Genomic DNA, 25,639 nt, shown 5'->3' with positions numbered 1-25,639 from the left:
GCCAACAGCTTCTTTGACCAGGAACAGATCCATTATAGATTTTAGCACCTCTAATAAAGGTTTCATTTATCTAATACGAATCCAAAAGAATCCACAGTAATTATTGAGTAGTCTGTGTCAGTGAGACAGGCTGTAAATCCATAGCAGTACACGTGTCGAGTCCGTTTTAATAAAGGGTAAGGTGTAAACATTTCCATCTCGTCTCCTTTGGAAGAGTCTTTTTGATCACACTACTCTTCCTTTCCAGTATTCTCCTTACCATAGCGGATCTTGATTCTCCACCTTGGTGGTTGATCTCCCTCTATGTTTAGGATTGCCGGAGAATGTGGTGAAGGTGGTTAGCTTGGCAGAGTTTAAAAAGGGGTTAGACGGTTTCCTAAAGGACAACTCCATAAACCGCTACTAAATGGACTTGGGAAAAATCCACAATTCCGGGAATAACATGTATAGAATGTTTGTACGTTTGGGAAGCTCGCCAGGTGCCCTTGGCCTGGATTGGCCGCTGTCGTGGACAGGATGCTGGGCTCGATGGACCCTTGGTCTTTTCCCAGTGTGGCATTACTTATGTACTAAGTGGTAGGGTGTTACAGGTTGTTTAGAATACAGTGGCCAGGTTAATATCTGTTTGTTCACGATTTCAGCATATCGGCTCAATTTGGACAGAATGCCACTGGTTTCCCATTGAGAAAAGAATTGTTTTTTTAAATATTACTGTTGATTCAAAAGGCCTTAACACATAAATCTGATCATTATTTGTCCACAGTTTAAAAATATATCATCCAAATCAAGCTCTGAGATCAGAAGGTACACAATGTCTGACCATACCAGCATTACGAAAGATACACATTGAAGAAACTAGACAAAGTGCTTTTTCAATCCCAGGTCCTATAATCTGGAATCAGCTTCCACTTCAGATTAGGGCAATGACAGACACTGCAAAACTTTTAAAAACTTTTAAAAGTGCATCTGTTTATTGAGGTATATGAAAGGGTGATCTAGGGGAGGAAGTAGGAATACACTGCTAATTGTGTGTGATTATTATGAGTTTTGTCTGATTCTATTTTTATTGTTTAGTTATGATGTTAGTTATGGTTTTGTAAATTGATTATGTGATTCGCTTAGGAATAAGCGGAATGCAAATGAATAAACTGAACTAAACTCCAGTTTAGCACTTTTTTTCCTTTATGTTGAGAGGTTTTACTGTGGATTTTTCTGAGCTAAAACCGTTACTACATCAGGTAGTAATTAGTGAGGTAAAATCCAGAGCAAACCACTGAGCTAAAGGATAGTGCTGTGAATTATAACCTTAGCTCACAAATCTCAAGAGTTTGCAGGACTCACATTAGCCACCAGATCAGACCCCCATTCAAGAACATCAGATATGCTATAGTTGGCCAGAAAAGAAGTCCATCACAGGTTGCCAAAACACAGCTGTATAGGGTCATTCTTGTGACTAAAGAGTTTTTACCCATCCATCGTTTGAAGGTTGCCCTTCTTTGGGTCTTCTCTGCTTTGATTTGTCACAGTTCCTGAATGACCCGTAATGGAAATCTTGGCAGTTGGAGTCTTTCAGTAAAACCTGAAGATAAAGGGCCCAAAATGAAGGGAAAAAAATACAGAAAGGTGCATTCCGGGTCCTTGTGAATGAGGATCCAGCCTGCTGAAAGCCATTGTCTTGGGGATAAAGAGAAGCTCACACACTGCCAAGTTCCCATAACGTTTTCAACTGCCTCCACACTGAGTGATTTACAGTTCTATTTGACTCTGCTGCCAACTGAATTTATTGCCATGTACTGTATAGAAGTCAACAGCTACTCAGCTGGCTCGAGGTGGAACTCCTCCTTGCCATGCAAATAAAACTTCTAGGGTAGGTATTAGATTTCTGAAGTGGACTAAGAAGACAGGCTAAGAGCAGTTCTGAACAGTAAAAACTGTGTGACAGTAATTTGTCAAGCAGGTATATAATTTATATCTACACTTACTCAAATATAGTATAAAGATTTAAGAGCCATAGAGATGACTGATTAGTTACTGTTGGCCTCTCATCTGCACTGAATATTTCTTACACATTTACGTGTTTTTAAATAACAAGTATTTCATCTTTTATTAAAGATCTACCCTGGTTTTATGAAAATCTCCTTGTATCTCTTCAACAGTTGAAGCTAAGCTGATGCTCTGCATGGGCTCCATCTTCCCCCCGCACAGCACATGGCTTCTAAGTCCATCAAAGAACACCAGCAGGCACATACCCTGGGGTGAGGTTCATTCTTGTCATGGTATAAGCATGGGAGAAATTTGGTTCTCGATACCGCATTACTCTTTGTATGGCTGATCCATTTAGCCACTGTTGGGGAATCTGTTTGTGGAGGGTTTTTTTTTCCCTACTCTCTATTGGACTGTTTTGTCCTGAGGTATTTTTTTCCTGCACATTTAATTCGCATTTCTTGCTGGATATGTTCATCAATACAATCCCCTTTGTGCTTGTTAAAGAGTGGATTCCCATACAAACATTGTTACTGCTTATATGTGGGCTGCTGTTGTTTATGTTCTGAGATTAACACACTTCATCGCTAGTACATTATTGTTATCATCATTTGGGGACGTTACTCCTTAAGGTACACTTCCAAATCAGGTATCTTTGCAGTGGCATAATGGGGCAATTCTATAACTGGGTGCCACCTCCATTGAGGCACCTGAGGATTCAAGGTGAAAACTGGTTCTAGAACACGATCTGGGCCCTCAAATTCCATTATAGAATTCTAGAAACCTGGTATCGATACACTTTACGTTGTTACACCAGCTGCTCTTGAAATCTTGGTTGTTCCAAAACTATCTTTTGTGAAATTTTGGGAATTAATTTAGCGTTCCAGCGTTCCACCATCCTGAGCTTTTTAGACTAAGACATAATAATGCGTTATTGTATTGTAAATGTGGAGGGTCATGTGTAAGTGGGAGCCCCGCCCATGCTCCGCCTCTTCTGCATTTATGTGCTATGCCACTGATGTGGGCCCTTACCGAAGGGCGCTCAGGCTCCCTCCTAGCACTTACCTATGAAAGTGTTAGTATTCTGTAAATTTACCCATGGATAGGGTGCATAAATGTTGGTGTCCAGTTATAGAATTAGCCGTTAAGAGACTAAACTCAGCAGGGGGTCTAGAACACTGTTTCCTCTAAGCTAAGTGAGAGACCTCCAACTGAACTGCTGCCGGTAAGGGTTAGTGTCATCAATAGAGTGTTTTTAATTGCTAGGAAAAGGCAGGTTTCCTGGAGTCCTGCAAAGCTTTCCTGTTTCTCACTATTTAGAATTGATAGTGAAACAGCACCCCTACTGGCAGGACTGCAGCTGGAGGACTCCCGCTCAGCTTAGGTGGAACAGTGGACTAGAGCAGGGGTCCTCCAATCCAGTCCTCAAGGTCCATAATCAAGGCTGGGTTGTGGGCCTCGAGGACTGGATTTGAAGACCCTTGGGGTAGAAGAACAAAGAATTCTCATGATGGGCACCAAAAACAAAGCCATGGTGACAGCACACTTCCAAATCAGGCAGCCTTCCAATGGCTAAGCTGAAACATCTCTTTAGCCAGAAAGTCAGGCATGAACACAAGTCAAGAATGAACCCTGGATGAGTGGATTGGGAGTCCAGTCATCAATCGGTACTACCACAAACTCATAGGAGTGGAGGAGTGGCCTAGTGGTTAGAGCACCAGTCTTGCAATCCAGAGGTGGCCAGTTCAAATCCCACTGCTGCTCCTTGTGATCTTGGGCAAGTCACTTAACCCTCCACTGCCTCAGGTACAAACTTAGATTGTGAGCCCTCCTGGGACAGAGAAATATCCAGTGTACCTTGAGCTACTACTGAAAAAGGTGTGAGCAAAATCTAAATAAATAGAGAACCACCAACCACCAATCAAGGTCTCTAGCTAACAATACAGAGAAAATTGCAATCTTTGTAGGCTGTGATACCTTTGATTGGACAAATGGAGATGCTGTGGTAGCTAACAGAAATGAGTTCAAAACCTACACCTGCACCACCTTTTGGAGGTTGCCGCTCTCAAAGCGTGACTCAAAGATCAGGGTGTTGTCCATCTCATCCAGAAGTTCACAGGCTATCTGCTTGGGACAGTTGGGATTTCCCCCTGCCCGAGAAAAGGTAAAACAAGTCTCCTTGTCTCCTGGGGACAGACAGAAGAAAGGACAACCATAAACGATAAGAAAAGGATACCTAGAATTTATCTTTAATTCCCTGCCCATCCCATATACATATTTACTTGTCTTTCCCTTTAAAAGTAAATGTCTGTCCTGATTTAATTACAGCCCAAAATAGCAGTAGTATCATTCCATCAAATATCATTGACTTCCCGTTGAACAATGGATTACTTATAAAGTTGCATTGCTTACTTTCAAGGCTTTTCATGCTGGTGTTTCTGACTATCTTTCTTGCCTTACTGTTCCACTAGGTTCCTCCATTCAATAAATGACCGTAGGTTGGTATTACCTAGTCCAAGATTAGTTTACCTAGAATCTACACGGTGCAGGGCATGTTTCTTTCTCTCCACACACGCTTGGAACAGTTTACCCCTCTCTTTATGCAGCAACAGTGCTTTTAATAGTTTTAAAATGGAATTAAAAACCTGGCTTTTCCAACAAGCTTTCGGAATGAGTAGCTAGCTTGACAATCACCCGCGACACCATCTTTTGCCTGCCCTTCCTATGCCCATCTCTACTTCTTCTGTTTTTTAATTACCTCTTTTCTTTTCTTTAGGATTTCATTTTCTCCTCTATGTTCTATTTGAGTTCTTTCTATGTTTTTATATGTTTTCTCTAAACCCTCTGATGTGTCTATATTGCTTTCCTATATTTTAATGGCGTTCCTTTTCTTTCTCTGTTTTTAGCCTCTACACCACTGTGCTCTCCTAGTCAGCTAGAGTGGAATAGAAAGTTTTGGAAGGAAAGAAAGAACTTGGGTAACTGCATGGAGCACAGTTTCCACCCTAAAAGGCATTGGTATTACTCTGAAAAGCTGGGTGAGAGATTGGGGTGGGGGGGAAGAGGAGAAGAGGCTGTTAGGCTCCACAAGAGAATCTGCATGCCCATCTACTGAAGGGGACAAATCACTGCTGGTCAGACATGATGGGCTATTTTGGTCTTTTCTGCCCGGTTACTATATATGATTTATTTAATTATTTACAACACTTTCTATACCAACTCTAACTGACGGGCAGAGCAGAGAGGTGTACAAGCTAAGAAGAAATAGGACAGGAACTCCATTAAAATATAGGAAAGCAATCAATCATAGCAAGGGAGCAGTGAGGGGGACAGGGAAGGAGAGGGGAAGGGGTAGTCAAGCAAATCAAATACAAATATATATATATATATACTAGTAAAAGAAGCCCGTTTCAGAGCAAATGAAACGGGTGCTAGCAAGGTTTTCGTCGCCAACACCCCCCTCCCTGGCCAACCCTTTCGTTGTTCTGGCATTGCTCCGCCCCCAACGTCATGACGTTTGACGCGAGGGCGGGGCCCGGAGCGATTTTCCCCCCCCCCCCCCCGCCTCCCTGCCTCTCTCCCTGCCAACCCCTTCGTTGTTCTGCCATTGCTCCGCCCTCGAGGGCGGGGCCCGGAGCGATTTCCCCCCCGCCTCCCTGCCTCCCTCCCTGCCAACCCCTTCGTTGTTCTGCCATTGCTCCGCCCTCGAGGGCGGGGCCCAGATCCATTTTGGTGGCTTCACCACCATGAACCTTCGAACCTTTTTGAAGGAAGTCAGAGCTTGGCTTCACTGACGTCAGTGTCCTCAGAACGTTGAGGGTGAGTTTTATTATAGTAGATATGCACAACTGGTATCTTTTAATTCTCAATTAATCAAGGATGCTTCCCATTCAGGCAGATTCTATACTATTCTTAAGTCTCTAACTGTTCCTAAATCACAAACACAGGATTCTACTCAAAATTTCAGCAAAAGCATTAGCCACATTTTTTTCTGATAAAACGAATACCTTGCGAATGACTTTTATGTTTCAACAATTTTTATTGATGAAATAACAAAATTAACAGTCAACAATCTCAGTATATATCCATTTGAAAACGAGACAACCTGAGTACAAGCATGGTGATAATCTCATCATCAAAGTTTTAACATTTGTTTCCCCCCCCCAAACTCCACCCCCCACCCCTTCAGGGTTTATGTTTAAATGGTTCTTATTATGGAACATTCATGTAACACAATAACCAATGTAGTACAGATTCGGCATAGAGCCGATCAGACCTCCTCAGAAGGTTCTATACCATAGACCCCTAGTGTTTCCATATCAATATCCATAATTACATTATAGAACTTTCTCTTCCCTCCGCCCCCTCCCTCCTTCCGATACACCCAGAACTGATAACAGTAGCCACACGAACAACTAGTAATAAATTCTCCAACCTCTTCCTTGCGAATGACTTTTAAAACGTCCTCAAATCTTAATCCTACTCTTGACTTTGCTCAGATTCATTCTGTGGACACTCTGGTATTAAGCAGTCATTTGTCTACTTTTTACATTACCCAATGAAACAGGAGGCTACAGCTCGTATGATTAACATTAGGTCCACACGATCCTTTCAAATGTCTTCGGTCGTTTGAATCTATACTCCTACCTTTCTTATCTCAAATGCTTTTAACTAGTCTTCAAAATGCCGAAGTCTCACCATCTTGGAAAACTGCAGTTAATTGTCCAAGGCTGAAGGATGTCTCACTGGGTCCTTCTACTTACCAATAGTATCAAACGTTGCAGACCATTTACTATTGCACCAAATAAATGATTTTCTATTAAAAACTAACGTATTGACCCTAATTCATCCGGTTCCCGCAAAGCACACAGTACAGAAACAGCACTACGTAGATTGACTACATTTAGGTCAATTTAGACCAGCATAAAGCTGGAATTCAATTATCATTGGATCTTTCGGCCAAATGTGGTGCCGGCATTGAGTTTCCGAGTTCGCCACTGACTGCGGGAGTTAACCAGGTTCCCGCCTACAGTCTCAATATTAGCCCCAATGTATCTTTTCCCTTAGGTTAAATTTGGTCCCATTCTATTAAAGTTTTGTCTCAGACACGTAGACAGATAGACATTTGCGACCTTGTATGTATAATTTCTAATATGTTGTTGAGTAGAAAAAGAACAAAAAACATTTTAATGACAGAGCTGTGGCTTATGAGTGTATTCTATGGCTGTCATTGCACTGGCTAATATAGGTAGGGCTATACAAACAGAGAAAAAAACCCAGGGCGGTTGTAAATGAAAGCTCAGGGCATCCTAGATCATGTGTCTCTGTGTTACTTGTAGGACAATAAAGAGGACATGAGCAAATTCTTTCAAGTAGTGTTACTAATATATCACTGTGATGTGCTGGGCTGAGAATGTTTCTATTTTAATATTGATTTGATTGATTTATTTGTTGCATTTGTATCCCACATTTTCCCACCTATTTGTAGGCTCAATGTGGCTTACATAGTACCGTGAGGCGATAACCACCTCCGGTGATGAAACAAATACAGAGTGATGTTATAGAGAATGAGATACAGTGGGGGAAATAAGTATTTGATCCCTTGCTGATTTTGTAAGTTTGCCCACTGACAAAGACATGAGCAGCCCATAATTGAAGGGTAGGTTATTGGTAACAGTGAGAGATAGCACATCACAAATTAAATCTGGAAAATCACATTGTGGAAAGTATATGAATTTATTTGCATTCTGCAGAGGGAAATAAGTATTTGATCCCCCACCAACCAGTAAGAGATCTGGCCCCTACAGACCAGGTAGATGCTCCAAATCAACTCGTTACCTGCATGACAGACAGCTGTCGGCAATGGTCACCTGTATGAAAGACACCTGTCCACAGACTCAGTGAATCAGTCAGACTCTAACCTCTACAAAATGGCCAAGAGCAAGGAGCTGTCTAAGGATGTCAGGGACAAGATCATACACCTGCACAAGGCTGGAATGGGCTACAAAACCATCAGTAAGACGCTGGGCGAGAAGGAGACAACTGTTGGTGCCATAGTAAGAAAATGGAAGAAGTACAAAATGACTGTCAATCGACAAAGATCTGGGGCTCCACGCAAAATCTCACCTCGTGGGGTATCCTTGATCATGAGGAAGGTTAGAAATCAGCCTACAACTACAAGGGGGGAACTTGTCAATGATCTCAAGGCAGCTGGGACCACTGTCACCACGAAAACCATTGGTAACACATTACGACATAACGGATTGCAATCCTGCAGTGCCCGCAAGGTCCCCCTGCTCCGGAAGGCACATGTGACGGCCCGTCTGAAGTTTGCCAGTGAACACCTGGATGATGCCGAGAGTGATTGGGAGAAGGTGCTGTGGTCAGATGAGACAAAAATTGAGCTCTTTGGCATGAACTCAACTCGCCGTGTTTGGAGGAAGAGAAATGCTGCCTATGACCCAAAGAACACCGTCCCCACTGTCAAGCATGGAGGTGGAAATGTTATGTTTTGGGGGTGTTTCTCTGCTAAGGGCACAGGACTACTTCACCGCATCAATGGGAGAATGGATGGGGCCATGTACCGTACAATTCTGAGTGACAACCTCCTTCCCTCCGCCAGGGCCTTAAAAATGGGTCGTGGCTGGGTCTTCCAGCATGACAATGACCCAAAACATACAGCCAAGGCAACAAAGGAGTGGCTCAGGAAGAAGCACATTAGGGTCATGGAGTGGCCTAGCCAGTCACCAGACCTTAATCCCATTGAAAACTTATGGAGGGAGCTGAAGCTGCGAGTTGCCAAGCGACAGCCCAGAACTCTTAATGATTTAGAGATGATCTGCAAAGAGGAGTGGACCAAAATTCCTCCTGACATGTGTGCAAACCTCATCATCAACTACAGAAGACGTCTGACCGCTGTGCTTGCCAACAAGGGTTTTGCCACCAAGTATTAGGTCTTGTTTGCCAGAGGGATCAAATACTTATTTCCCTCTGCAGAATGCAAATAAATTCATATACTTTCCACAATGTGATTTTCCGGATTTAATTTGTGATGTGCTATCTCTCACTGTTACCAATAACCTACCCTTCAATTATGGGCTGCTCATGTCTTTGTCAGTGGGCAAACTTACAAAATCAGCAAGGGATCAAATACTTATTTCCCCCACTGTATATGTGTTACAGACACATTAGAGAATCAAGAGAAGATGAGTTACCGGTATATAATGTTCATTGCAAGTTTTGGTTTCATTGTGTGTTCAGGCACTTAAGTTGGATCAGTAGGGTATGCCTTCTCGAACAGATCGGTCTTTAGTGATTTCCGGAAGTTGAGGTGGTCCTGCGTGGTCTTTATGATGTTAACTTAAGAGAGCTTTGTCTTTTGTTATATTATTTTTCAGTTATTTTTGATTGCATGATGTTTTTTATTGACCATATATGTATTTTTAACCTGCTTTGATTTTTTATTTTAGATAATGTAGGCTGTAAATTTAATAAAAAAAAAATAGATCATTATTGTATTTCAATTGAGTTGGAAGTCCCAAAGTACAGTTAAAAAAAGTATGTGTTAGGATTGACCAATGAATCACTTGATAGCTTAACAGCAACGCTTAGTGACTAGACTCACGGTGCACATGTATGAGTTCTGGAGGGAACCACAGTTCATGGCCCCTGATCTAGGCCTGTTATTGACAAACCTGGGTTACAGGTGTAGAGGTCATCCCTATGTGACGTTCATCTTGCCTTTCTCATATTTCCCGTAGCCCATTCACATCATCTCTATGGCGCATTCCTACCCTCCCAGGGCCAATAAATGGAACACTGGCCAATGTCCCTTAAGCCACATGTTCAGCCTCATTGTTCATATGCTAAATTTCTCCACCTTTACAGACAGCATCCTTACCTTCATTCATTTCATATACAACTCTACCCTCCGAATGGACTGCTTCCTGTTCCAGGCCTGTTGATTTGTACAATGACTCGGGGACAGGGGGATGCCATTCTGTGGAAAGAACATCAGAAGAACATAAGATGAGCCATGCCGAGTCAGACCAAAGTCTGTCGAGCCCAGCATCTTGTCTCTTGTAGATCCCCAAAAGTAGAACATATTTCTCATAGCTTATTTCAAGAAATAAGCTACTGCTTTCCCAAGTCCACCTGGCTAATACATTTTAGGACTTTTCTCCAGGAACTTGGCAAAACCTCTTATGAACCTCACTTTGTTAGTCATTTAAAAAGCCCCTCCCCCTAAGTTGAATTATAAACTCACTCATTGGTCATTATAATAGTCATTAATCCCCGGATTCTATATAGCACGATCAAAATTGTGCATGCAAATCTGGTAATATTCTGGATTTGCGTGCACGATCTAATTACTCAACAAGCCAATCAGTGTTGATAATTTCCACTTAACATGCAATTATTCACATTAATTGGCATTAATTTGAATCTATGCACACAGGTTTTACTTGATGTAAATGGACACGCCTAGAGTTAGGCGCAGGAGTAGCCCTAGGCGTATTCTATATACCACACCTAAATCTAGGTGCGGTTTATAGAATACGTCTGGGCAAAAATATTTTCAGGGCCCATTTTTCAGGCGTCTTATGTAGAATCTAGTCCTAAACCTTTAATTCAGATTGCGGAATGTGTACTGGTGTAGTGGTGGTGGCCGCCACACTGGCCTGATCCCAGGTTGCTCACATGGCCCCGCCTCTCTTGGCTTGTCTCTCACACAAGCACAGATAAGTTTGGTTGATCTTCCCAGGCCTCTGGTTTTCACAGATAGACAGGAGGGAGCTCACATGTCCAAACGCACAGAAAAATTCAAGGCTGCTCTTAAAACTCACCTCCTCTCAAGCTTTTCCCACAGGTTGATTCCACCCACCCCCTCATCCTGCTCTCCTTAACTCTCTCTTGACCCTCTTTTCTTTCTCCTCCAGTCAAGGACTGAAGTTCCACAGTGGAAACCTATGGAACTTAGCCTCCCAAAGTGCTTTGAAAATATGCCTCAGTGTCTCATAAAGACCTACAGCCACTCCTACTGGAAGATAAATTACTGGAAGAAATAGTCTCAGCATTCCTGGTTCTAGTCCTTCTAGCAACCACTTAACCTGAAAAGTACGGAGAACATGCCAAAGAGAACAAAGTGGCACAGAACCCGGAATGATACCATGATGCAAACTGTGCCAACAAATATCACAGGAACCCGACCACGTACCTGAAAGGGAAGGCTCAGGTAACAGACTAATTAACTATTTATGGACTGAAAAGTGCCCTCTGCTCAGTAGCTACAAGTATGCTCATAGGTTTCAGAGCACAGGTAGGTACAGGGAAAAGGGGAGGGGGAGGAATGGACATGTTTCTTCCTACTGGAGGGGCCATTGGGCTTTTCTTCATCTTAGATGTACCTTATGAAAGCAATGATCAGGATCAGAGCACTGACACCGATGTTTTAAGGAGCGTAGGAAGGGGTTTAGAGAGTGTGAGAACCTTGAAATGAGTGTGACACTCTTCTGCTGAGAATGCTGTTAGCAACACAGGAATATTCAGTCAACGGCAGTGTCGGTGGTGGTTTTATGCCCTGATATTCAATGCTGGGTTATGTCCAGGCACCGGCTATTTCTTGTGTGGTTAAGTGCGATAATCGGCACTTAACTGCCTAACCAGCTCATTTTCGAAAGAGAAGGGCGCCCATCTTCCGACACAAATTGGGAGAGGGGCGTCCTTCTCTCAGGGTTGGCCAAATCGGCATAATCGAAAGCCGATTTTGGCCACCCTCAACTGCTTTATTACTGAATAAATAAATCTTTTTCAAAGATGGGAAAACTGGAAAACCGGATGACAAATGAAATAAAGCTGAAAGGAGGAAAATGTAAAGGCAACATTAGGAAGTATGGAAGGATGCTGGCTGTTTGGAAAGTCCTCCTGGTGGAGTTTGCGGGGACAAAACGGGGATAAACACAGAAGATCCCTACATTCCAAGAGAATGGAATCCAAAGTATTAACATTTCCACTCAAAACAAAGTATAAATGAGCTTCATGCTTCAAAAGAAGCATTAGCGGGGGCACACTAACAACCCCTAATCACCTAATTGGGCAGACTGGGTGGGCCATGCTGGTCTTTACCTGCTTTTTGATATAACACAACAAAAATGGCCTTTTTTGTGAAGAGGAAAGACCATGATAAATTACATTCAAGCCATCCTACAGTCATGTTTTGGTCTGTTCATATAGGCCGGAGTTCATTTGTAATCAATGGTGCTCTCAGATACACAAAGGTCTACGTAGGTGGCAGAAAAACTTTAATCTGAAACTTACAACAACAACAACAACAACCATTTCTAAAGCGCTACTAGGGTTACGCAGCGCTGTACAATTCAAACACAGAAGGACAGTCCCTGCTCAAAGAGCTTACAATCTAAAAGACAAGAGAACAATCTAAAGACAAGTGAACAATCTAGAGGACGAGTGAACAGTTAATCTGATAGGGTGGATAGATTGGGGTATTTTATATTTTTCTCGAGCGGTTAGGCGCCGAAGGCAGCATTGAAGAGGTGAGTTTTAAGCAGAGATTTGAAAATGGGTAGGAAGGGGGCATGGCGTATGGGTAAAGGAAGATTATTCCAGGCATAGGGTGAGGCAAGGCAGAATGAGCGGAGCCTGGAGTTGGCAGTAGTGGAGAAGGGTACTGAGAGAAGGGCTTTGTCCTGTGAGCGGAGGTTGCGGGCGGGAACATAGGGGGAGATGAGGGTGGAGAGGTAGTGAGGAGCCGCAGACTGAGTGCATTTGTAGGTAAGGAGGAGGAGCTTGAATTGTATGCGATATCTGATCGGAAGCCAATGAAGTGATTTAAGGAGAGGGGTGATATGAGTATATCGGTTTTGGCGGAATATAAGACGTGCAGCAGCGTTCTGAACAGATTGAAGGGGGGATAGATGGCCGAGTGGGAGGCCGGTGAGGAGTAAGTTGCAGTAATCGAGGCGAGAGGTAATGAGAGCATGGACGAGAGTTCTGGTGGTATGCTCAGAGAGGAAAGGGCGAATTTTGCTGATATTGAGGAGGAAGAAGCGACAGGTCTTGGCAGTCTGTTGGATATGCGCAGAGAAGGAGAGGGAGGAGTCGAAGGTGACTCCGAAGAAGGAGAGGGAGGAGTCGAAGGTGACTCCGAAGAAGGAGAGGGAGGAGTCGAAGGTGACTTGTGTGCTTTAAACAGCTCCAACCAAGTCCCTCAAACCCAAAACCATGAGGAGTGGTTGAAGCTCACAAGAGAGAGGACTCTGTCGCACTTATGGAAATTATATTGAGGTGTGTGTAATGACAATTTGGGGATGCAAGCTTTAGTGGCACAAATTTGGACTTCGGTTTGTGTTGTGCCGCGGATCAAGCTATCATTTACCACAGATACAGGCTTGAAATGAGCATGTATTAGAGAGCCCAAGCTATTAAAAATAAACTCTAGCCTTTATGAACAGCCCAAAACACGACTGTAGCATGGTCTCTCCTCTTCACAAAAACAGTTTTGCTGTGTTATATCACAGGAGTAGTGTGTTAGGATTTGTTGTATAATTGTGACCTGATTCTTTGTGGGATTTTAATCACTTGGGGGGGGGGGGGGGGCTTTTATTGTGATTAGCCTACCGCATGCTAGAAAAAGTACTACCGCAATACGCATTGATGCATTCCACTGTAGTTTTCCATTTATTTTTCAGTGCGGGGGGGGGGGGGGGGGTCATGTCTAGGGGGAGAGTAGGCATGCCTGGGCTAATCAGGTAGCATGGGCACATTACCACGCACTACCCAACTAGTGGTGCATGGCGGTAAGGGCTCCCGGCGGTAATGGCTATGTGCTAATGGGGAATTAGCATATGGCCATTACAAAATAGCCAAAAGAAGGCTATTTTAGAGCTGTGCTACAGAGTGGCCAGAGTGCACAGGAAACCCATGCGCTGTTCGCAGTGCCGGCTACTTTTTAGCGCGTCTTAGTAAAAGGACCCCTAGGTCTTTATCTGCTGTCATTTACTATTGTGATGAACAAGGTAGACCTGGGGGAGGGGGAGAGCTCTTTGGGAAAAGGTGACCAAAAGCCAGACATCTCCAAGAGGACTTGAGGGACTACAACTCCCAGTCTCCCCGAGGTAGAAGCAGACATTTCCCAGAAGACTTGAAGGACTACAACTCCCAGTTTCCCCAAGGTAGAGCCAGACATTTCCCAGAAGACTTGAGGGACTACAACTCCCAGTTTCCCCGGGGTAGGTCACGTGAATTCTTTAGAGAGGTTAGCCCTCACTACAAGTCCCAAGATCCCTGGGGCAGATCACGGGACCTTTCCAAGAAGGATAATATTGACTACACTTCCCAAGTTCCTGAGGGTGGCTCTCATGACCCTTTTAGGCAGGCTAATCAAGGATTATCAGCTTGAAGGAGAAGGGAACAGGGGAGGAACCAATGGAGTGGTTGCACATAGAAAAGATTTCAGTGGTTCAAGGGGAAGGAGGAACACCTGATCCAGAGCCCATGGACATTTCTGCCCTGGCAGAGGTGAAAGGAGGGAAACCTAAGAGCCTGATAGCAAACTTGCTTGCATATTTCATCTGAAGGTGGAGGAAGGATCCCTAGAGAGAAAGCTTTAAAGGTATGGACGCTGGAACCTAACCTTGAGAATTACTGCAAGCATTTAAACTTGTTTCCTTTTGAAGAATATTGGGAACTTGATACTGCATTCAAGCCTGACCCATGTGGGTGGATACCAGATGTTAGGTTGTAGGTATGTTTAATGGAGGGGGTCCCCTGTGCCTCAAAATGTTAACTGAGGAGAGGGTACAAAAGGCTTGAGTTTGCTGGAAGTAATTGTAATACATGAACTTACTTTCTTTAAAAGATAGTATTGAACTTTGTGAGAGATTGGAGCTATAAGGACTCTGGTGTGGTCGGTGGGGCAGCCGGTGAAAAAAAAAGGGGGGGGGGGCTTTATTTGGCCACCCTTATAAGCAAAAGCCTTAAGCATGCACCCTACATGAACTTAGCTGTTATATGATGTGAACCAGGAGAAGAAAGACCTTGCGACAATAGAGTTTTGTGTTTGTTAACTATTATGATTTCAAATAATTAAAAACAAAGTTATATAGAAAACCCGCAAAGGAGTCATGGACCTGGACTTACAAGTTACTAATTACACCTGAGAGGCATCGTAGTGTGACACTATCAGGCTTATTTTCGAATGAGAAGGACGCCTATCTTTCGACACAAATTGCAAGATGGGCGTCCTTCTCACAGGGTCGCCCAAATCGGCATAATCGAAAGCCAGTTTTGGGTGTCCCCAACTGCTGTCGTGGGGACGACCAAAGTTAACAGGGGCATGTCAGAGGTGTAGCGAAGGTGGGATGGGGCGTGCCTAACACATGGGCGTCCTCGACTGATAATGGAAAAAAGAAGGGCGTTCCTGATGAACACTTGGGCTACTTTACCTGGTCCTTTTTTTTCTTATGACCAAGCCAGAAAAATGTGCCCTAAATGACCAGATGACCACTGGAGGGAATTGGGGATGACCTCCCCTTACTCCCCCAGTGGTCACTAACCCCCTCCCACCCTCAAACTTTTTTTAAATATTTTTGCCAGCCTCAAATATCATACCCAGCTCCATGACCGCAGTATGGAGGTCCCTGGAGCAGTTTTAGTGGGTGCAGTACACTTCAGGTAGGCGGACCCAGGCCCATTCCCCCCCCTACCTTACACTTGTGGTGGTAAATGTGAGCCTTTCAAAACCCACCATAAACCCGCTGTACCCACATCTAGGTGCCCCCCTTCACTCTTAAGGCTATGGTAGTGGTGTACAATTGTGGGGAGTGGGTTTGGGGGGGGTTTGGGGGGCTCAGCACACAAAGTAAGGGAGCTATGCACCTGGGAGCAATTTCTGAAGTCTACTGCAGTGCCCCCTAGGATGCCCGGTTGGTGTCTTGGCATGTCAGGGGGACCAGTGCACTACGAATGCTGGCTCCTCCCACGACCAAATGGCTTGGATTTGGTCGTTTCTGAGATGGGCGTCCTCGGTTTCCATTATCGCCGAAAATCGGGGACGACCATCTCTAAGGACGACCATCTCTAAGGTCAACCTAAATTTCGCGATTTGGGCGTCCCCGACCGTATTATCGAAATGAAAGATGGACGCCCATCTTGTTTCGATAATACGGGTTTCCCCGCCCCTTCGCCAGGACGTCCTGTGAGGATGTCGTCAGGAAAACTTGGGTGCCCCTTTTGATTATGCCCCTCTATGTTACCATGACAACTGAGAGATCCCTAAGATTGTTTTTTTTCTCGATTGAATATTTTCTAGTCCCTGTCACTTGTTCAATAAAGTTGGGCAAGTCAAGAAGGGAGTCTGTCTTATATGCCATGCTGCATTCGGACTTAGCTCTCCTGTACCTGTAAACAACATCATTACATGCTGTGAGGACACAGTAGAAATCACCCACAACATGTCCGGAGAAGCCAGGATATAAAACGCAGGATATAATCCTGGTATGGGAAAAAAGTAGTTTATTTAGATCCAATGATCCTTAGAATGTGGAGACACCAGTAACCCCTACAATTCTAATTAAACTCCTTTCTTGCCATACCGGGATCCCATTTTGTATCCATTTTTCTTCTGGCTTCTCTGGATCAGGATTTATTTATTTTGCCTCTTTTACTGGACCATATTTTTACATATCCAAGTGGACTAACAGAGCAAGCCAGGATTCTCTATTACAACTTCAGACTACAGGATCTGTCACCTTGAATATCTCTCCTCCTGTTGCCAGCTGAGACAGCTAGTAGAGAACTGGGCCGCAGGAAACCCTGTGGCCAAAATCATCAGAAACATTAGGAAATAATTACAAAAATGGAATCGAAATTAACCTGTTCTGAAGTCTAGTTATGGGATTCACCCTAATTGACAGTATTCATATTTTCAAATTAAGCATCTACTCTCCTGGCTCCTGCCTGTGCCGTTTCAGCTCCGAGTTTCAATTAAACCCTGGCACTCGCTATCTTCATGCAGATGATGCTCAGAGATATTCCAGGGGGTTTTCAAAAGATGTCCACGGCAGCCCTGAATGCATGTCCCAGATTTCTCCCCGCAGTTCTATTGTACGTTTCAGCAGGTCAGAGTAAGTGGAAGATCCAAACCAGGTTACTAATTAAGCTTAAAAATATCTGATAACATCCCTTCCACTTCAAAAAACCCAAACTAGCAATTTTTTTTCCTTTGTGTGTTTATGTGACAATAAGATGCTAGCCAGCCTTCACTGCGGTAGCAGTAATTTAACAAGACTGCAGCCTGTCATGGCTTATTGCCGGACATGTTCCTGCTGTCCAAATGTGCTGAGAAAAGCACCTCTGGCTGAGCAGGAGTCATTTATGGCTTTAGACAGGTTGTTGATATAATTTGCTTTAAATATCTACGCATGTCAGATAAAGCGCAGAACTGGTGACTGCAGTTATCCGGAGCTGCGGTCTCTTCTACATGTAACAGGCTTTGGACAGTAGCTGCGCTGTTTACATGTCTCTATCTTCTGCCAATACTGACCATATCTCTGAATAGTCTTCGGCCAACAGGTGTCACCCACATATCAGTCACTCCTTTTCTCTGCTTCAGGCTCTGCAAGCCATGAATCAGCGTCTCTTTCAACTGTGACTGGCCTGTCACCCCAAGGAGTGGAAGACAAACTACAGTCACATTAGTTACAGTGATCTCCTGGTTCTGTATAAGAAAATAATCTGTGATATACATAGCCAAAAGTCCTTGGGGGGAGAACAGTGCTGTCTTTTCAAAGAATCCCTTCTGATCTAAGACATCCTTTTGTCTTTAAATACATGTAAAATCTCAGGGCTGTGTTCCTTAAGTTTCTCTACTGCCTTTTCAAGATTTTATAATTTAATTATGAGAGTTGGTAATGGCTCCCCATCAGTGATCTGTCTATAAACTGCTGGATGTGAGACGTGTGCAAACGGGTGACCCCCAATGCACTTCCGGAAACAGCCTAGAGACCAAGGCTTGTACTCCATATTATTCTGTAGCTCTGTGTCGTGACACATGCAGTGTCCAGCCCACAATGCAGAAAAGCCACATGTCCCACGGATCACGTATCCACATCCACGTTATTCTTCTGCACGCGAAGCTGTAAAAGTACTCCAACTGTTTCTTGTACATTGGTCTACATATAATCAAATATGTTTTCTTTAAGACATTTTTATGATATTAGGAAAAAGGTTAAAATGCCCAGAAGGAACTGTGGAATATCTGTCCCTGCCTTTGGCCAACAATAATATTTGTGGGGTAATTCTAAGAATCGACACCTAGACGTAGATACCACTAATGTGCATCAAAGTTGCTATTAATTGACAGTTATGGGCCCTAGGCGTTATTGTATATGGTAATTATCCTGTTTGGGAACATTTAATTTTTATTTTTTTCTTATATTTTATGATGTCATTTTTGGAATCTTGCTGTATTTTAACTATTGTTATTTTTTACTTTTTTATGTATGGGTATATTTGGTTGATGTCATTTTTATGATGTTTCTGTACCAAACTTGCAAGCTGCTTGAACCCTTATTGGGGATATAGTGGCTAACAAAAGCAGTATTGATATTAGTGCCATGGAGGGGCATAATCGAACAGGGGCGCCCATCTCTAAGGACGGCTCCGTAAAGGGGCGGGGCAACCCATATTATCAAAACAAGATGGAAGTCCATCTTTCGACTGCCCCTATCGAACTGACTATTCACTTGTCCTTAGATTGTAAGCTCTTTGAGCAGGGGCTGTCCTTTTATGTTAAATTGTACAGCGCTGCGTAACCCTAGTAGCGCTTTAGAAATGTTATGTAGTAGTAGTAGTAGTAGTTTTGATAATACGGTCGGGGCCGGCCAAATCTCAACATTTAGGTCAACCTAAATGTTGAGATCGCTGACCTTAGAAATGGGCGGCCTTGGTTTTCGCCTATAATGCAAACCGAGGATGCCCATCTCAAAAACGACCAAATTCAAGGCTTTTGGTCTTGGGAGGAGCCAGCATTCGTAGGGCACTGGTCCCCATCACATGCCAGGACACCAACCGGGCACCCTAGGGGGCACTGCAGTGGACATCACAAATTGCTCCCAGCTGCATAGCTCCCTTACCTTGTGTGCTGAGCCCCCCAACCCCCCCCCCAACCCACTACCCACAACTCTACACCACTATCATAGCCCTTAGGGATGAAGGGGGGCACCTACATGTGGGTACACATGGTGGGTTTTGGAGGGCTCACATTTACCACCACAAGTGCAACAGGTAGGGGGGGGATGGGCCTGGGTCCGCCTGTCTGACGTGCACTGCACCCACTAAAAACTGCTCCAAGGACCTGCATACTGCTGTCATGGAGCTGGGTATGACATTTGAGGCTGGCATAGAGGCTGGCAAAAAATGTTTTTTAAATTGTTTTTTTGGGTGGGAGGGGGTTGGTGACCACTGGGGGAGTAAGGGGAGGTCGTCCCCGATTCCCTCCAGTGGTCATCTGGTCAGTTCAGGTACCTTTACGAGGCTTGGTCATGTAACAAAAGGGACCAAGTAAAGTCGACCAAATGCTCATCAGGGACACCCTTCTTTTTTTCATTATCGGTCGAGGACGGCCATCTCTTAACCACGCCCCCGTCCCACCTTTGGTACACTGGTGACACGCTGCCTCGCGACGGAAAGCAGTTGAGGGTGGCCAAAATCGGCTTTCGATTATGCTGATTTGGCCGGCCCTGAGAGAAGGACGCCCGTCTTCGGGTTTTTGTCGGAAGATGGGCACCCTTCTCTTTCAAAATTGAGCTGGATAGTTGCCTAACTACATGGGGGAGGGGGGGGGGGAATGTACACATGGTTGGAGCATTAATGGTCCATGGGCTTGTCTCCCAGTTATGCACGTACTTTATAGAATACTATAAATTATGCACCTCACTTAGGGGTCTTTATACTAAGGTGCGCTAACAGATTTAACATGAGCTAAATAATAAGATGATCATAGGAATATAATGGGCATCTTATCATTTAATTCATGCTAATCATTAGTGCACCCTAAACCCATTAGCACAGCTTAGTAAAAGGACCCCTTAGTGTGTCAACATGGCAAAAGAGGGCAACACCTAAGCATGAGCATGTCAACGCCAACTTTTGCTAGTATTCTATAATGGAATCTTGAGACCATTACACAAAATTGGGGCACCTAGACTGAGATGCCATTAACCACTTACGTGCCTGCTTTGCTTCCTCTTGAGAACCTCCTGAGCAACCTAATTAGACACTTTTCATTCTTCCCCGAGTGCTTTTCGTTTGTAGGTAACAGGATAAAGTATCACTAAGGACCTAATTTTCCAACAGTTTTAAAGCAACTATAGTAATAACCTTGCTCAACTAGTTACGTTGCTTTGGACTAACTAGTAACTGGTTTCACAGAGCTGGTGAGTCCTCTTCATTCTATGCTCAGGCTGTGCTGACTCACCGATGTGCCACACCTTTTCCTTGATCACCTCACACTCGTATGGCCAGCGTGGCTGCGGCAATGAACTGGCTGAAGATACGCCGTAGAGATCTCGTGGTTCCCGAAGTCGAGGAATCTGTTTCCCCAAGTGATATTCCAACACGATTTGCGTTGTGCGTTGGGAGCGGCCATTGTGGCTGGAATTGACTGTGGAGAAGGGGGGGGGGGGGGGAGAGGACAGTAATAAAATGACAGACTGTTAATCCAGCCACCCTTTCCACATCCTGTGACCATAAAAAGATCACAGTTACTTGTTTCTACCGTAGACACAATAAAATCACAATGTTTCGTTTCATAATGAAGACAATGATGCACTTGCACATTGTCAAGAACGTGTAATATGGTCTTAAGTGCCATATGCTTCGACTATTACCCCACAACTTCCAAATCATTCTCCTTTGTTTGGGAACTTATCTTGTTATATTCTCTATGGCTAAAATGATAGTTCATCTGGCTATAATGTTATAGGTGTCACTATTAAAATGTACCAGTCATGCAAACCAATAAATCACTCTCAACTTAAAGGTATTGTTAAATGAACAACACATGGAAACCATGAAGGCCATTAATCATTCAGATACAAACCGAAAGTATGACACATGGATCCATCAATCCACACCTCCTTTCTTTTGGGGTCTGTGTATATGCACATTTATAATGTGATGAATTTCGAAAGCTGCTTTGTCACGTGCTTTGGAGAAGAGAGCTTTATATGTAATATACTGATGTATAATAAATGAGAAAACATTTACCACTTTGGATTGTTCCGAATTGCTCGGTTGTTCTTTCTGTCCTGTTATTATACAGCCCAATTCATCAATGTCTGAGAAAATGTGCCTGGTTTTAAATTTTGCCTTGTGAAAGCATTTAGATTAATCATTCTGTAGGTATGAATTTGCCCCACTTATGAGTCCCTTAACCGAAGCCTGTGCTGCATTTAGTGCATATTATGGGATGGGAATTGATGTTCTAACGGAGGCCTAAAGCCCCTGTCCTGTGTGCTTATAGCTGAGCCTTTTCACAGCGCAACTGCAGACCTGTCAGCTGACCTGTCACATGACTTAAGACCTCAGTCTTCATGCCCAATTCTCAAGGACCGCCGAAAGGGTCAGATTTTCAGGATACCCTCTAATGAATATGAACCAGAGAGATTCCAATGCCTACTACCTCCGCTGTATAACTTGTACAATGTAACCCATAACCAAGTTGTAACAAATGTATTTTCATTATTCATATCTTATTGTAAGCTACACTGAGCCCACAAAGAGGTGGGAAAATGTGGGATACAAATGCAAACAATAAATAAATACTACCTCCGCTGTATGAAATCTTCTGTCACGGATATTCATCAGGGATATCCTTAAAACCTGACCCGTTGGCCATAGGAGCCAATTTTTCAAAATTATTGGGGGTGCTAAGCCCAATGGAAATAACCCCTCCCTGGACACGTACAAGGAATTTTCTCAATATTGGGGGTGCTCAAGCACCCACAGCACCCACAGAGTCAGCTCCAATGCTGTTGGCAGCCCTCAAGGGCTGGTCATAAAGACCAAGAGGGCTTAAGACTTAACTGAGGGAACTGGCAGCTTTATGTGGCCAGTAACGTAGTAGATGTTGGATGTTTAGGACCAACCAGTTCATCCAGTCTGTCTAGTTGTCCCTGCCTACACTACCCTACGGACATATCCCAGATGTCTGCTGCATCCCCTTATCTGAATTAGTTTTGTCGTCTCCCTTCTCTGCTTGTCTACTGATCTAGGTAAATAAAGATAACAACTTTCCGATCTTAAACTAACACCTAGACCCCTCTCCCCTGTATCATTTACCCTTGAAGTTGAACATTCTGATGATGCGCTGGTGGCGAGGGTTCAAGGTAGAGGTGTGCATGGGGTCATGGTCTGGTCCCCAGCCCCAATAAGTTACATAAGAGTAGACATACTGGGTCAGACCAATGGTCCATCTAGCCCAGTATCCTCTTTTCCAAACAGTGGCTAAGCCAGGTCACAAGTACCTGGCAGAATCCCAAATCGTGGCAACACTCCATACTACAAATCCCAGGGCAAGCAGTTGCTTCCCATGTCTGTCTCAATAGCAGACTATGGACTTTTCCTCCAGGAATCTGTCCAAACCTTTTTTAAACCCAGATACGCTAACTGCTGTTACCACCTTCTCCGGCAAAGAGTTCCAGAGCTTAACTATTCACTGAGTGAAAAAAATATTTCCTCCTATTTGTTTTAAAAGTTATTTCCATGTAACTTCCTCGAATGTCCCCTAGTCTTTGTACTTTTGGAATGAGTAAAAAATCGATTTAGTTCTACTCGTTCTACACCACTCAGGATTTTGTAGACCTCACGCCTTTCCCATCGTATTGTTACCACCATCCCTATGGATTGTCCTCTGTCCTAGTGCACACTTCTAATACATTCACAAACTTCCAGTTCTTAAGGTCAGGCACCAGAAAACAAGACTCTTTAAAGGATTTTTTTTTTTAAGGAAAGAAACATTCAGTCTATTAGTGTCTGCTCTATGACTCTCAGCTCCTATCTGATCAATTCAAAATTTTCATTTTTACTCACTTGTCTGTTAAAATAGTTTAAGAAACTTGGGAGGAATCATTCAGGAGTGGATATCATTAAGCAGCATTCATTCTGTCAACTGATATCTGCTCCTGAGAGAATCCCATGAATGTGGGTCCAACGGCAGTAAGATGGCACCCGTCACAAGACGTGTTCTGACCTGTGTAAAATGGAGAACGCCGGCAGGATGTGGGCACATATGGGATGTAGAAGCCTGTACCCTAAATTAAAAAAACAAATGGGTTATTCATCATGGCAAATGCACCTTCCTTTCCTCTTAAAGCAGCATCCGGAGCTAGATTAACACAGTGAAACCTTGGTTTTCGTTGACTTCGGTTATCGTCAGTTTTGGTTTTCGTTGATTTTTTTCAGTGAAACTTTTGTCTCGGATTTCGTTGGTTGCCTCAGTTTTCGCTGCTAATTTTGCGAAAACAAAGGGCAACCCACGCGTTCACATCTACCCGTTCAACTCCACTCATTATTTTATAGACCTCTATCATATCTCCCCTCAGCTGCCTTTTCTCCAAGCAAGGCATTGTTAAATGACAAAATAATAGATACATTCAGCCCATTGAACAATCCAACTGAACATTCCTCAGGGTTTTATACAAATATGAAGAGATAAAGGCCTCACCACATAAAACATTGGCTGTGAAAAGTGGCCTCAGGCTCAATATCCAAACCACTTAGAAATCTCAGTCTACGCTTTCCTATGCCTGTTTCCTATAATACATAATTGTGGTAAATTGGTTTTAACATCAGTGTGTCAAACTGCTCCACTCAAAGAAGTATATTAGCAGTCTATCTTCCCTACAAGAGAATACAAGGTCACTCTTCAGCTGAATGTCCTTGAAAAGCTCCTAAGCTCCCTCTGAAGACTATTTATGAAGCTGGATAGGTGGATTAGGCCACACAAAACCAAGTAAAACCATGTTGAATGGAAACCTACCGAATCTGACTCATCACTGCTCATTTGGGTTGATTGCTGGTCTTCCTTTTCAGAGTCTACAGACATAATCTTCACGACTGTGATTCTGTTCTCTGAACTGGAAAAAGAAGATGCACAGTAACATAGTCAGTGGTGGTAGATAAAGACCAGTCTGCCCTGCTCTGCACAGATTACGGACCCTTCTGCCCACGCCTTCTTAGAAATGCAAAAAAGTCATTTTGTTGCTGGTCTGAGCTGGAGAGCTTCACGATTACTTTTTACGTTCTTTCTGTTTAGGGATCCTCTAGCTGTACCCCATTTCTTTTTGAATTCCATCAACGTTTTGGAGGAGTAGAGCTCGTGGTGAAAGCAGTCGGCTGAGAACTAGGAAAGCCATAGCTGAATAAAATAGGCAGCTGTGACCCCTCATCCCCCCCCCCCCCCAGAACCCTGGCCCGGATGGAGCCCCTCCTCCCCATATGAGCAAAAGGAGGGTCAGCTGGACCAATAACTCCAGGCAATATTTGTGGTGTAATTTTGGCCACAACCTGGCAAGATTTTATAACACTACAACCATACCTAAGCCAACCCCCCCCCCTCCCCACTCATAGGAATGCAAATAGGGGTTAATTCTATAGTTGCATATCCAGTGCGTTTATTCTACCAAAAAAGGTGCCGGTACTCAAATGCTAGGCCACTCTTCAAGGGTGGGGTGCTCACTGAGGGACCCACCCCACAATAGCCAGGTCCCCTGCAACCAGTCACAGAATCTATGACAAGGCAGAATTGTAGACCCTCAGCTCTTTCATTAAAACTTTGGGTCCGTGGGTCAATTTTAACAGACAATGGAAAAGGTGCCGGTACTCAGTTCCCCCAAGTACCCCCTCAAAAAAAGCCCTGTGCATATCTATATATTGTACAGACCATACAGCAGCCCTGGTGTTGCCCTGGATTTCACTAATGCCTTTTCTCTCTCTCTCTCTCATACAAAACATACTACGTCCCTGCACCGCAGTCAGTGACCTGCAGTGCAAATGCCATTCTACAGGCAAGTAGCATGCCACTGCCTGGGCAAATTCAAAACAGCCCCCAACTGCTCCTACTGTACAATCTGCTGGTGGGGTGTGGGGGAAAGACAAAGCACTTACACAGCAGAGTTTCTTCAATGGCCATTATCCTTAACCCCTTCCCCATGAAAGCAGCAGCTTGCTAATTCACATCTTCTACCAGACCACGCAGCAGTCATCAAGCTGTGTTTATGACATCGCTGGTTGCTAAGCAAAAGAGTCATGCCACAAACTCAGTGATTCCCGTGGACTGTTCAGCTTCACCGTTCTACTTCCTCCCAGGAAACAATGAGCATTACAGCCTGGACATTGCAGAAAACAAGGCAAATCCTCTCTCTAGTCTGTCTAAATAGACACTTTGGGGGACTGAATGCTTTTAAAGTAGAGTTGGCTGTCCAGCTAGACTCATTGCTCACAAATTTGGAACTTTCTTCATCCATGAATTTCTATGTGAATAAGAGACAGGTTTTTCTACTTTTTTTTTCCTGTTACTATCACAGAAAATCGACAATCTAAGGACCACAGAAAGGCCTGCCGGAGTAGCCTCTGA

At 43.8% G+C, this 25,639-nt stretch overlaps 1 protein-coding gene across 2 annotated transcripts in view; it reads right to left on the bottom strand.

Moving 5' to 3' along the window:
• AGBL3 (ATP/GTP binding protein like 3) overlaps positions 1 to 25,292 on the bottom strand; it is an 83,127-nt gene extending 57,835 nt beyond the window's left edge. For both annotated transcript variants that reach the window (XM_030215331.1, XM_030215332.1), the window contains exons 1-6: positions 25,171 to 25,292; positions 24,044 to 24,140; positions 23,255 to 23,315; positions 20,480 to 20,665; positions 9,884 to 9,982; positions 4,019 to 4,169 (exon numbers count right to left, since the gene is read on the bottom strand). In XM_030215331.1, the coding sequence (XP_030071191.1) occupies positions 4,019 to 4,169; positions 9,884 to 9,982; positions 20,480 to 20,665; positions 23,255 to 23,315; positions 24,044 to 24,109 (563 nt within the window). In that variant the 5' untranslated portion in view covers positions 24,110 to 24,140; positions 25,171 to 25,292. The remainder of the gene's footprint in view (positions 1 to 4,018; positions 4,170 to 9,883; positions 9,983 to 20,479; positions 20,666 to 23,254; positions 23,316 to 24,043; positions 24,141 to 25,170) is intronic.
• Positions 25,293 to 25,639: the final 347 nt, after the last annotated feature.

This window comes from Microcaecilia unicolor, chromosome 9 (genome assembly GCF_901765095.1).
Source record: "Microcaecilia unicolor chromosome 9, aMicUni1.1, whole genome shotgun sequence".
In the NCBI taxonomy this organism is placed as follows: Eukaryota; Metazoa; Chordata; class Amphibia; order Gymnophiona; family Siphonopidae; genus Microcaecilia; species Microcaecilia unicolor.
Note: the sequence above shows the minus strand (reverse complement) of the source record. Positions and strands in the feature narration are given on the sequence as shown.